This window comes from Rhagoletis pomonella, unplaced genomic scaffold (assembly GCF_013731165.1).
Source record: "Rhagoletis pomonella isolate Grant_MI unplaced genomic scaffold, Rhpom_1.0 Rhpom_scaffold_00001, whole genome shotgun sequence".
In the NCBI taxonomy this organism is placed as follows: Eukaryota; Metazoa; Arthropoda; class Insecta; order Diptera; family Tephritidae; genus Rhagoletis; species Rhagoletis pomonella.
In genome coordinates this window covers 38,949,425-38,962,846 of record NW_023458555.1, presented here as the reverse complement: position 1 = coordinate 38,962,846, position 13,422 = coordinate 38,949,425, and the positions used below count along the sequence as shown (strand labels likewise).

Below are 13,422 nucleotides of genomic sequence, written 5' to 3'. Positions count from 1 at the left end.
CCTGATATAGGTGCGCTCCTCAGAGGTGAAAACCATATGGTAGTAGGTGACTTTAATGCGCACCACGATCTTTGGCACTCAAGCCTGTCAAACGATCGTAGGGGAACAGACTTGGCTGAGCAGATAGACGATTCGACATTCTGCACAATGAACGACGACGCACCCACCAGGATTATGGGTAACTGCAGTAGCTCGCCAGACATCACAATAGTCAGCGCTGGTCTGATAAACAGCATAACGTGGCGACCTATGCTGACTCTAGCATCAGACCACCTACCCATAGTCATCTCGATAGATAAACCAACCGACTTTGCCTCCGCCAAACACCGGACCTATATCAACTTTAAACTTTACTTCTAAAACTGATTGGAAAGGTTACGCGGAGTTTACCGAAAACACGTTCACAGCGCATACCGGCAGGATGTATATCGGACCCACGTCCAAACTTCCCTGCCGAAGCGGCTGTTCTAGCCGATGAGCGTGATAGCCTTCGTCAGGCCGATCCCGGAGATCCCCGTATCAGGGATCTCAACGCGGAGATTCGGCAACTAGTAAACGTACATAAGCGGAAGAAGTGAGAGGAGCATCTGAAGACCTGTAACTTCACCTCTGATGTGAGCAAGCTTTGGTCAACCGTGAGGTCACTGTCTAATCCGCCGAAGCACGACGACAGGGTCGAAATTTCCTTCGGCGACCATGCTTCGTCGGACCCGGAGCGATGCGCGAGCTATTTTAGCCTGCATCCTCCGGTGGACAAAGCCAAGCGTCGAGTGACCAGAAGGCTGCACAAACTGCCAACAACCTGTGCCCCCCTTGCTTTCACTTGCGGTGAAGTTCAGGTGGCCATCGGGAAGACGAAAGCCTCCAAAGCCATGGGTCCCGACGGAATATGCATGCTGATGCTGAAAAATTTGGGTCCTGCGGGGGTACCTTACCTAACGGAAGTCCTCAACTTGTCAATGGCCACTCTCATCATCCCAGACATCTGGAAGGTGGGGAGAGTGGTCCCACTGCTCAAACCGGGGAAACCTGCCAACAAAGGAGATTCTTATCGTCCGATAACACTCCTTTCCCCGGTAGCAAAGACACTGGAGGCCTTGCTACTCCCGTACTTCACAAACCACTTGACCCCAGCGAAGCATCAGCATGGTTTCCGTAAAGTGCACAGTACAACAACAGCACTTAACGCCATAAACACTCAGATAACTCGTGGCCTTAACCGAAACCGTCCATGTGAGAGAACGATTCTAGTAGCGTTGGACTTCTCAAAGGCGTTTGACACCGTGTGCCATTCCACGCTACTAGAAGATATACAGGCCTCCTCTCTCCCACAGAAGCTCAAACGGTGGTCGGCAAATTATCTGAGTGGTCGACATTCGTCGGTAATGTTTAGAGACTAAACGAGTAAACAGCGAAAAATAAAACAGGGGGTTCCTCAGGGTGGTGTCCTTTCCCCGCTACTGTTTAACTTTTACGTTTCAAAGCTCCCTCAACCCACAGAGGGAGTCTCGATTGTCTCTTATGCCGACGATTGCTCGATAATGGCGACTGGGAATGGAATTGATGACCTGTGTTCGAAAGTAAACGGGTATCTCTCCGAACTTTCTCGCTTCTTCACTGCAAAGTATCTAGCCCTCTCCCCTACGAAATCCTCCGCGACCCTGTTCACAACCTGGACGAAGGAGGTCAGGCTACCTGGGGATTCACGTCGATGACCCACCAATTCCGACGGTGAATAACCCCAAAATACTTGGAGTAACATTCGACAGCCTGCTCTCCTTCTCTGCGCACGCAACCGCTATTGTCAATAAAGCACAGAGCCGCAACAAGGTCCTCAAGTCGCTAGCCGGCAGTACTTGGGGCAAAGACAAAGAAACGCAGCGCCAGTGTGGTCGCCAGTTCCTGATCGGGAGCCACAGAAGTGGCCACCCAAGCAGACAGCTGCTTGCAGAGGAGCCCTCGCCTAGGCACGTCAAGAGGCATCTATATGAACTGACGGACGAAGTCCACAGGTTCATCAAGCAACCTCTGGACCCGACAGCTTACAGGCCCTGAACGGCATTCACAGGGACTCAGTCTCGAGTTATGTAGACTCTAGACCTGTGTATGCCGTTCTAGGAATACCACCCCCGGACATAGACGAGACGGAGCTCCGGCTACTGCAGCAGGTTAAACTCCTACCTGAGTAGGTTGAATGAGGATGTGCCGAATGAGTGTCCGGCATGCGGAGAGACTCCACATGACTCGAAACATCTCTTCGCATGCCCGGAAAACCCGACAACCCTAACGGCCTTGTCCCTGTGGACAAACCCCACAGAAGCTGCACGCTTCCTAGGGTTGCCGTTAGTGGAACTTAACGACAACGACTGAGATACCAACCGTCCTGGACGGGGTTGTTGTAGCCGCTACAACAACAACAACAACAACAATCCTGCGTACTATCGAGAAAGAAACAGCTTTAGTTAAAAGGAGATGCAAAATCACACCCACAGGAAAGTATCCGTCAGATTTTTCAAAATCGCCGTAGAAATCTGATGTATAATCTGTACTGAGATGATTTATCAGTGATCAGTCATTTGTGCCGCATTTGTCGATAACCAGGTGGATGTGAATAAATACCTACTACATAATATTGTAGCTAAACTCCTCTGCCACCTTATAAATTAACGGGAAAGGAATTCCATTTTGTGAAGCATCTTATTTAATAATTGAGGCATTTCGGGAAAATTTGCAAAAAATCGTTTCTTTGTTATTATTTCGTACTGGCTACTTTTAAGTTGTGTATGTCTAGTGATAGAACTTTTTAGAAAAGTATCGATACCTGTACTCATTTATAATACTCTAAAAAAGAATCGATGCCAGTACTCATATTTGCAAAAAAGTATCGATAATACTCGTACTTCCAAGTATTTTTAGGGCAAACGCGAAAAGTTAAAGCCCTGTATGCAGCTCTCAAGAAAACGGTCAAGAAAAAATTGCCATTATTTCGCGTGTATGTCCAAGGAATTTTGACATTTTTGATACGTCACAGCCTGTTGCCTCACTCTTTCCTCAAGAAATAATAGAACGGACATATATTTCTGTTCCAAACCTGGGTTGCCTTGTGCTCTTTTTTCACAAAAAACTTTAGAAAACCGTAGTAGAAAACGTAGTAAATTTCTTCAGAACTGCGTACTGCCTTAAGGAAATTTGACTCAAGAAAATTTCTTAGCCATTTCTTGTGCGTCATTTTATATGGAGTTTTTGCTTTTCTTGAGAGCTGCATACAGGCCTTAACAAAAATCAGATGGCTTTGTTTACATATGACCTCTTTCTTTTTGTAAATTGAATAGACATTGGCTTTTAATAGTTAAAGTCTGAAGCGTAAAATAAATGCTTTTGGCAAAAGGCTTATTTGAAGCTTTTAAAAGCAACTAAAGCCATTGTCTAAAGAAAAGATAAGCTCCCATTCACAAAAATTTTCTTCGAAAGCGGGCTGGATTTCGAATGTAAAACCAAGGTAGAATTCATTGGAAAACGAAGGCTCCGTTATTCTGGAGAATTGCCAAGTTATCGAGCCGAAGACCACCCTCCTAACCCATTCCTTACAGCAGCACAAAAAAAAATGTTGTGTGCTTTTAACCAGACCCACTTGCCGCCACCTATTGCGACCCACTGAATCCAAATCTGAGGTCCGTTTGACTCGTTTTTGTCATTTTATTTTCACAATTTTCGCAACTAACTCCAAATTTAGGAGGTGTACGAGTCAAATGGACCTCACTACATGTCGATATGTGGGTCTGGTTAATAGCAGATACCACTTTTTTTGTGTGGGCCAGTGTTATCGAAAGTATGGCAAGAGATTCGTTTTCCAATTATTTAAGATGTTTTAACCGAGCCAAATGTCCACATGACTGGTACCTCTTCTTCTATGTTATATATAAATTTCAAAGCGTTTACCAAGTAGCCCACCAGAACAATATATATATTAATTTTTCGGTTTTTTGAGTTATGACAGTATTGAAGTATATGAACGTTATGCCTATGGGGTAATTTTTAAACATTTATCAATGTTATTGAAAAAGATAAAAATTTTACCTAAACAAGTATCGACGTTTTACTTTTTGGTATTCGCGATATTTACTCAGTACTTGTCAAAAAGTATCGAGTCCTCGATACTACTCAGTACTCATGAAAAGTATCGATATTCTGTACTCGGTACTCGTATCGTTCTATCACTATGTATGTGTTTATTTTTTTAATACAAAACAAATAACGATTTTTAAATAAATTGTTTAGTTTTTCTAAGACATAATTTTCTACCAAAATTTCTTATAAAACGCCCAAATATTTAGTAACACATATGTAAATGTATGCACTACATTAGACCGGATCACCTTACAAACAAACAAAAAAGTTGGCCGCACACCCCAAATCTAATGTATGTATTTTTGCAATGCAATTTCGAAAAAAAAATATTTGGTCGTACTCTGGAGTCGGGCAACAAAAAACGTTTTTAAATAGTTCTACTGGATTAATCGTAATACTTCCTTCGCAAGAGTTTAATAGGGCTATTCGCGATCCGGTGCAAATGGCCTAGCATCATTGCATTGTAAATTTGTATTGCAAATTATTTGCAATACACAAACAAAATACACGCATTTGCATTTGTCATGGCTTGGCAAATTTGCAATACCGAAAATCCATAGCATAAAAATGCTATGCATTGCATTCATAAACAAAACCAAAGCTGATGCACAAAAATTGTTTTGCAAAAGCTTTGCCATGACAGTTTAATAAAGGTCGCTCACAATCCATGGCATATTTCTGCAATTGCATAATTTGTCAGCTCTTATACACCGAATCGCGAATAGCCCTAATGATTTTTTGTGAGCTTTAATTTACTGGCATTAGGGTTGCACGTTAAGGTGATGGGAAGTGAGATCTTGTAAGTACTAGAACGGAGTATTTAAGGTCAATGAACGAAAAGGAGGACAATAAACACAAAAAAAAATTTATCCATGAGACAAGAAAATCTTTCGAAATTTCCTTGCATGTACATATCGCACACATAGATCTAAATTGCGATCAACTCAAAAAAAATTGGGCGATTTTTTTACATAAATCAGTTCATAGGACTCACATCCAATTAATGTAAATATATTTTTCTTCATGGTTATACACATTAAATAAAAAACTAGTGTTATACCTGTTTTTTTTTTATTAATTGCGTTAAATATTTACAATCATAAGCAGTTAAATTTCCCTCTCTGAATTTTGAGTTAGCTCACTTTAGATCTAGGTGTGCGATATTATGTACATATGTGTAAAACCGTAAAAAAAAATATTTTTAAAAAAATTGTGTTGAATTGTATTAAACATTCACATTCGCACTTATATATGTATATTAATAACTTACTGATAAATATAAAATTCTGAAAAATAATGTGCAAATCAGCGAGAGGCAAATAAAAATGCAAGTATTATTTTTTAATACACGTAAAAGTTAGCAAAATAAAATAAACAGAAGAGAATGACAAATCAAGAAAAGCGGAGGCGCTATCACAAACAAACAACAAATGCGGTCGCTATTAAGTAAGCCAGACGGCACAGCCACGTAAAATAACAGAAATGATAAAAATATAAAAAAGACAACAGACCACAATACAGTAGAAAGATCAAGTATTAAGGACCAGGAAAAGCGTGCACACAAATATGAAGGTGTTGAGGTGCTGAAGGCGCAAGCAAAAAAAAAATTTTATGACTCGACTGTTGGCAAGATATGAACTTCGAGTCTTGCCAATTACTTTTATTTTGTTATAATTTTTTTTACGCTACACTGAAGGTTGGACATTTTTCGATGATTAATAAGCACAATAAACGTGCATAGAGAATTCCTTATAAATCCAATGGCATACATACATAAGTACATTTATGTAACCAGCAATTCAACAAATTAACAACGTTGAGGGGGATTTTCATAAATTACTTATTTTAAATATTTATTTACTCTTTTTGCCACTGTTTGCTTTTTAGTAGAAGCATTCACAGCACTTTTAAGCAAATGTGTATTAGCTGTGTTATTATGAATGTCTGCATCTGTTTGAGCTGCTTGTCTTGTATTTTTATCTATTTTATCTTCACCTTTCCTAATCGTACTATTTTGAGTTGATATGTATGTTGATTCCTTAGTCATACCGAAAAAAAAAGAGGAACAGGCCTACAACCGCATGGCACCCGCAACTAACTAGACAAATAATCCGGAATCGTACATATATCAGTGACGCGGACGACGTTCCACTACAGACTGAGAATATTGCCTTTCTCACTGGACGCCAAACAGCCCAACGTGGCCCCACTCACTGAAAGAGCTAAACGCGCGCAGCTCCGTCTATATACGTTAGCGTGAACAAATTAGCATCCAAAAATATGTACATACATACATCTGTATGTATGGATGCACATACATAGTCATGCAAAGGTATATGGGCTGTATGGATCCATAGGCAGATATGAGTACATATTAAGCTAATGAAAACATTAGCTGTTATTCTCAGTAACTAAGTGATTAACCCAGCTTACTTGCTGACTAAGGGGAATGTATAGCAGCAGCTGATTGACCGTCCATTTAATACTTTATATTATGTTAAAAAATAAAATTCAAGGAACTCCGATGTTTCTTATGCGAGTGCATATAGAAAATTATATATGTGTGCCTTTACTCTATAAGGGAATGCACATATGAATATTTAGTTGTACAGACTCGATGTAAAAATTTGATTATTTCTTCCGGTTTCTTTTGCCGCTTTTGTCTATTTACTAGCAGTTCACTTAATCGGTAATAATTCCAATAATTAAAGGCATTAAGTAACAAGGTTAAGGCCGACGCTTTTTAATAGTTTTTAAACAAGTTTTCATACAATTAATGATCTCTTAGCAAAGGCATGAACGCCTTATGGAAATAGGTTTTTAGGATGGACATTTGGTATCAGATATACTTCTAATCTTCTATACCAAATAAGGTACGTACAGTGTTCGGTGTGTGGTAGTATCTTCCTTGCGCTTTACTTCTTCCTTTTTGCTTTACTAATATATAACGAAAAAATTTCGGTACTAAAAGCTGAAAGAAAACATGGACTACATCGTAAGGTGCTTGCCTATTTTCCAATTGGGGGGTTTCAAAACTGATATTTGTATTGTGATTAGAGTGCATATTAGTACTATTTAACCTGTTAAAACTAAATAGCATCAAAAAAGCAGAACAAAAAAAAATATATAGATATGTATGTATATATATGTAGTGATGTACTTATGTGCATACATACAGTGACTCAAACAAGTGTTCACGTGTTCATTTTTTTTATATGTATTCGCAATGCTTTTCGGGTAAAAAATGCGTTGATTTTTAGTTTTTTTTACAGCTTTTGCGGTTTTTTTGTATACAAGTGCAATTTATAAAAAATAAGCGTTTTTGTTGTTTTTCTGTAAAAAATCGTGTTCAAGCTTAAACCAAAATCAAATAGATCAAGGGGTCAAACTTCATACAAAGTTTAAGAAATTTCAACAAACTTTGGTTAAAATTTCGAGCTTTTTTATTTTATAGCGCATACATTTTTAGTCTAATGAAGTGCGGTTAACAAAAAATGCGTTGATTTTTAATATTTTTTTTTGTGACAGCTTTTCCGTTTTTTTTTTTTTTTTTGTATATTGTTTAACATATTTGATATGAACCTTAATTAAATACCCTAAAGAAGAATGATTTTTATGAATTAAAGAACCGGCAAAGCCTCCTCCAAAAGGCCTTATAAAAAATACGTTCAACAAGGGCCCTTCTGGAAGCCCTTTATGGGTATCGCAAGCAGAAGCCCCTTAATGTGTGCCACTCTATAGAAAAAAAAGAAAGGAGAAAGGAATCCAAAGTGGAAAGCCTCTTTACTTTCAAGAAGGCCTTTTGGAAGGCCTTTTACCTGCTTAAATTATCTACTTGGCATATAACAGCATGCATATATCTTATACTAATTTTAGTAGTAGTAGAAAGAGGACTTAATCCTTACATTTGCTTCCATAAATCTCGCTGAAAACGCAACACATGTTGGACTACTACATCTAAATATCTTCATTTTCTAGCAAACGCATTGATTGTACCGGGAGTTTTAACCTTCACATATAACTTCATCTAAACGTGTTCATATGTATAACATCTGAAGTCCAAAAGTTGTTACAATTACATATCTCTATAATAGGCGTGTTTTTTTACACGCATACGTATGTGCGTTTAAAAATTGTATACGCAACCGAACCACCCAGATCTGTATCTGGTCAATAACTGTCAACATTACCCAAAATTTTTGTTTTGGAAATTTTTATGCTGTTACTCTTTAGGTAGTTCGCTAATTCAAGAACGCTTTTAGTTATTTCATAATTAAAAGAAACAGCCACTTTTGCTTTTAATATTAAGTTTTTAAGAGATGGACATCGAGGGCATATATTCAATATGACCTCTCTGCAGTATTTGCAAAAATAAGATTCCTATATTAAAATCCACCTTAGACTTAACTGCCATCGATGATGCTAATGCTGACCTTGTATAAGTTAACTTGTAGAGTTAACTATTGAATTTCAAAGTTAGAGATTGCAACCAGTGATGGCAATTAAGTTCCAGATGGGTTCAAAGTCACAAAGTAGTTTTTGTATAAACTGCAGATATATCGTATGGAATATATGTAAGCCCTCGAACCGTACGTATAACAATTTCGATAACAAACTTGATTGAAACGCTTGAAATGCATGCTGCCTGAATTTTTCTCGAAGAAATATTTAATTTGGCAGATACTACCCACACCTCGAACAAAAAAAAAAATATGCATAAACAAAATCGGCTTCATAATGCATGCACACGTCTGCAAAATCAAATTAAAAACGCTTGCGCATATACACTCGTATATTATAATCATTTTGCGAATTTATTGCTCCTACCTTTTATCAGCTGGCCTGCATAATCTCCTTGAGTTCCCGCGCAGCAGTTTGTCATCAAATTCGACGTATTCGCCGGCCCCACAATCGTCGCTGTTACCATTGTAGTAGTCAAGTTTATGACATTCGTACGCTTTGTCATCATCATGAGCGTTGATTCCCAATTGGTTGCCTGCATCTCCGTTAGCACTGGCATATCTCTCCTGCTGTATAAACATCTCACATAGACTGTCGTAGCTTTTAAATCTCTCTTTTAGAGCTACGCTCGGCGATCGACGCTTACTTTTTACACTTGCTTTCGACCGACGCGAACGCTTTTGCTCGCCACTGTTACGCTGTTTTCTTTTCCAATCTTTTGGCGTGAGCAATGGCGCAAGAGGCGCTATGTATGGAGGCTCAAACTCCACTGCCGGCAAGTCGCCTTCACTAAAGAAAACTAAACTTGAATCTTCATCGGCATCGGATTGTGAGTATGCTGTAGTGTGATCGTCATTGTCGCTATTGCTGTGGTGCTGGTGCTGGTCTTCGTCATGGTGCTTTTTGGCATTTATACTGATTGTGTCGTTGTCGTTTCCGACCGGTGGTGTTGCTGGTGGACTTTCTAGCGATGCTGTTGTCTTGGTAGCATATAACTCATACGATTCGTCCGTTTGCAGTGGTCGCATTTGTTTGACGGGTGTATCTGAACTACTGCCAAAAGCATCCTCCTCGTCGGTTTCTATAATTAGAATTTTGAGACAAATATTTTGGCAACATCATAGCTAATAAACATTTTGAAACGCACGCATTTTTGCAAATTTACAGCAAACACTTTTTTCTCATATGCTTGTAGGCATCGTTAAACAAGATACACACACACCACCGATTGCACAATTATGAACTTTGAATTTACAAACTTTGGCCGAATGCTGGAACAGCGAAGTACTCCAATTACAACCGCCACGGCCAAACGTGGCAGAATCGTAATTTCACTTTTAATTGCGAACAAACGCGAAAAGAAAAAACACTTCCAACTAGCACCTGATTTTGCAAACCACTGAAGGAAATAAACAAACCAAAAAAACAGCTGGGCGGAAGGGCTGCCAGATAGTTGCGACAACAAGAAGAGATGCCAAGCAGCTTGCAGAAAACAAAGAAAATTGAGGTATTAAAGAAACCATAGGAAACATAGAAAATATGGCACAATGAACGCCAATGAACACTTTTACACTGTTTTATTAGTCGGGAAAATTGCTTTTAAATTTGAAAACCAAGTTTTAAAATTATTAGTAATGTTTTTAGTTTTTTGTATGTGCATGATGACTTGATGTGTAACGAAATAAAATAGAACTTGAACAAGCTTATTGTCAACGCGTGCAAAAAGATTGGTTTTGACTATCTTTTCGCTTGACGCTGAATCAAAAGCGACCTATGTGACATGCTTCCATCTGACACCCGAAGCGCTGTGGGCTCAACCTATTGAGACTGCTCGCTTCCTGGGCCTAAGGTTGGAGAAGTCAGATAGGGAAGACGAAGATGAATAAACAACAACAACATGCTTTCTGGATTCTCACGACAGCCGGTTGAACGTATCGGAATGACTCAGGTTTCACCTGACCAAGTCTGTTGTTTCGGCGATCTAATGCTGTTACGTCGGTCGCCCAGGCAACATCCATCACTAACACCCTCGGACCATAATAGCCCAACTGCGTTCTGGTTACTGCAGCAGGTTAAACTCATACCTGAGCAGATTAAATGAAGATGTTCTCAATGAATGCCCGCCATGCGCAGAGTCGTCCCATGACTCACAGCATCTCTTGGTATGCTCTCTAAATCCCACCTCTCTAACGCTCCTATCCCTACGGACAGACCCCGTCGAGGCTGCACGCGTCCTGGAGCTACCGCTAGTAGAGCTTGACGACAATGATGCAGGGAATAACCGATTAGGGCGGGGTTGTTGTAGCCGATACAACAACTACAACTAACACCCAACCTTTCCCACGACAGCCGATTCTACATATCGGAATGACTCAGGTTTTGCGCGGCCAAGGGCTGTTGTTTCGGCGATCTAACCCCGTTTAGGTCCGCGAAATCCCTGAAAAATTGTACGTCCATAGGGCTACATCTGATTCGCATACTTCTGCTCAGGGCTGACATCGAGTCAGACCCTGTTCCGGAAATCTACACCTGCTGCGTGTGCCAGAGACGACTACACTATAACTCCACCCCCGTCAGGTGCAACGCCTATGATGGGTGGAGTCACCTTCGAGTTTGCTCAGGCCTTACGACACGCAGGCAGTAGACCACCTCATACGTGGTCCCTTGCTGCTCCAACCAAGCTACCTCCACGGCAAACCAGAGTCCGCCTGAGCAACTTAACACGAACATAACCACATCACAACACCACATACCACAGACCCAACAGACCACACCATAGTTACAACCGCACCACCCACACGCCGCCAACCACTCCTACGCATACCAAGAGGCGGGCAGACAACACACCTCTTTGACACCCCACATTCCATAAAGTCTCCCAAGGCACACAAAGATTTTACAATTTAACCGTAACGGACACAGAGAAAGGTCGAGGAGATAACAATCGATAATGGCGTCTGGGAACGGAATTGATGACTTGTGCTCGAAAGTAAACGGTTATCTCGCCGAGCTGTTTCGCTTCTTCACTACACAGAGCCTAACCCTCTCCTCTACAAAATCCTCAGCAACGATTTTTACCACTTGGATGAAGGAGGTCCGACTGCAAGCCGGCAGAACCTGGGGTAAAAACAAAGAAACGTCGTTGGCAACGTACAAGGCAATTGCCCGACCGGTTATGAACTATGCAGCGCCTGTGTGGTCGCCGGATCTAGTAGGACGCAGTGGATGAAGCTGCAGATCCTCCAAAACACGGCACTTAGGACATCGGCAGGATGCCTTCTGAGGTCGGCGCAACATCACCTGCTCGACAAGGCCCACATGCTCCCGGTTAAGGAGCATACCACAATGCTCTGCAAGCAATTCCTAGTAGGGTGTCACCGTCGTGGGAACCCGAACAGACATTCGCTAGTGGAAAAACCCTCGCCACGGCACATCAGAACGCATCATAAAACAACCTCTGGATCCGTCAGCTTACCGAAAGGCTTTGAATGGCATTCACAGAGAGTCAGCCCCGAGTTATATAGACTCTCGACCTGTGAATGCCATTCTGGGTACACACCCACCAGACGTTGACGAGACAGAGCTTCGTCTACCTCGGGAGACACGGACCACAATATCCCATCTTCGCTCTGGCTACTGCAGCAGGTTGAACTCATACATGAGCAGAATGAATGCAGATGTGCAAAGCAACAACAACATCTAACATTCCACATACAATTAAGTCTCCCTAGGCACTCGAAGATTTTACAATTTAACTGAAACGGACTACAGAATGAGATCGAGGAGATAACTGTCTTTGTGGGCCGGCATGGAACGAATTGAGCCGGATAGTATGTGCTTCGTCGAGGTCGCGAGCGAGATAACGGTGGTGGCCTAGCGTTCATCTCGTATCACACCCTGCAGTATCGTCTCATCGAAGCAGACATCGACCCCAGGGAAAGCTTCATAGGATGTCAGGCGATTGCTATCCGGTCACGCGATATCGACCTCGAAATATTTAACGTTTATAAACCGCCTGTCACGATCTTCCCGACAGGATATCACCCTGAAATTAGTGCGCTCCTCAGAGGTGAAAACAGTGATGATCGTAGGGAAACACACTTGGCTGAGCAGATAGACGATGCCACATTTTGAACAATGAACGGCGACGCAGCTGCTGCAGCTCGCCTAACATAACAATTGTAAACGCTGGTCATATAAACAGTATAGTGGCGACTTATGCTGACCTTAGCATCAGATCATCTTCCCATAGTCATCTCGATTGATAAACCAGCACCAGCCGACATTGCTTCCGCGAAAGCTGATTGGAACGGTTTCTCGGAAGTTACTGAAAGCACTTTCTCAGTCCTCCCCACACCAACCGACGTTCACGTAGGTGAGCGAAAGCTCCGCAGGGTTGTCACTATTGCTGCAGCCCACTTCATCCCAGCCGGATGTATCTCGAACTCCTGTCCGAATTTTTCTACTGAAGCGGCTGTTCAATCTGGGCTTGAATCGTAACAGTCGTGAACGAGCAACTCGTCACGTAAAAATGACAAAATCGAATTGTGACAGACGTCAACGAACTTCTCATATCGTAATTCGGTATTATGACAGGCGTGAACGAGCGACTGAACTAACATCCAAATCTGATATTATTAGCCATCAAATTTGTTGTGCTTGTTATTCTGACTTCTCAAAGAAAAGTTATGTTTCTTCTCTGTGCCACCGTGATCACTTTTTCATACTATATTAAGCAATTTGAATATATTTTTACCTAAAATTTTATTAAAAACAACTTTACAAACCTTTTTTCCTCGCTAGCGCTCATTTTTGTTTACTTTTACATTTGGC

At 41.1% G+C, this 13,422-nt stretch overlaps 1 protein-coding gene across 2 annotated transcripts in view; it reads right to left on the bottom strand.

The window, feature by feature from the left end:
- LOC118743972 (anoctamin-1-like) overlaps positions 1 to 9,830 on the bottom strand; it is a 37,174-nt gene extending 27,344 nt beyond the window's left edge. For both annotated transcript variants that reach the window (XM_036476746.1, XM_036476738.1), the window contains exons 1-2: positions 9,737 to 9,830; positions 8,956 to 9,670 (exon numbers count right to left, since the gene is read on the bottom strand). In XM_036476746.1, the coding sequence (XP_036332639.1) occupies positions 8,956 to 9,670; positions 9,737 to 9,740 (719 nt within the window). In that variant the 5' untranslated portion in view covers positions 9,741 to 9,830. The remainder of the gene's footprint in view (positions 1 to 8,955; positions 9,671 to 9,736) is intronic.
- Between the last annotated feature and the right edge of the window lie 3,592 nt (positions 9,831 to 13,422).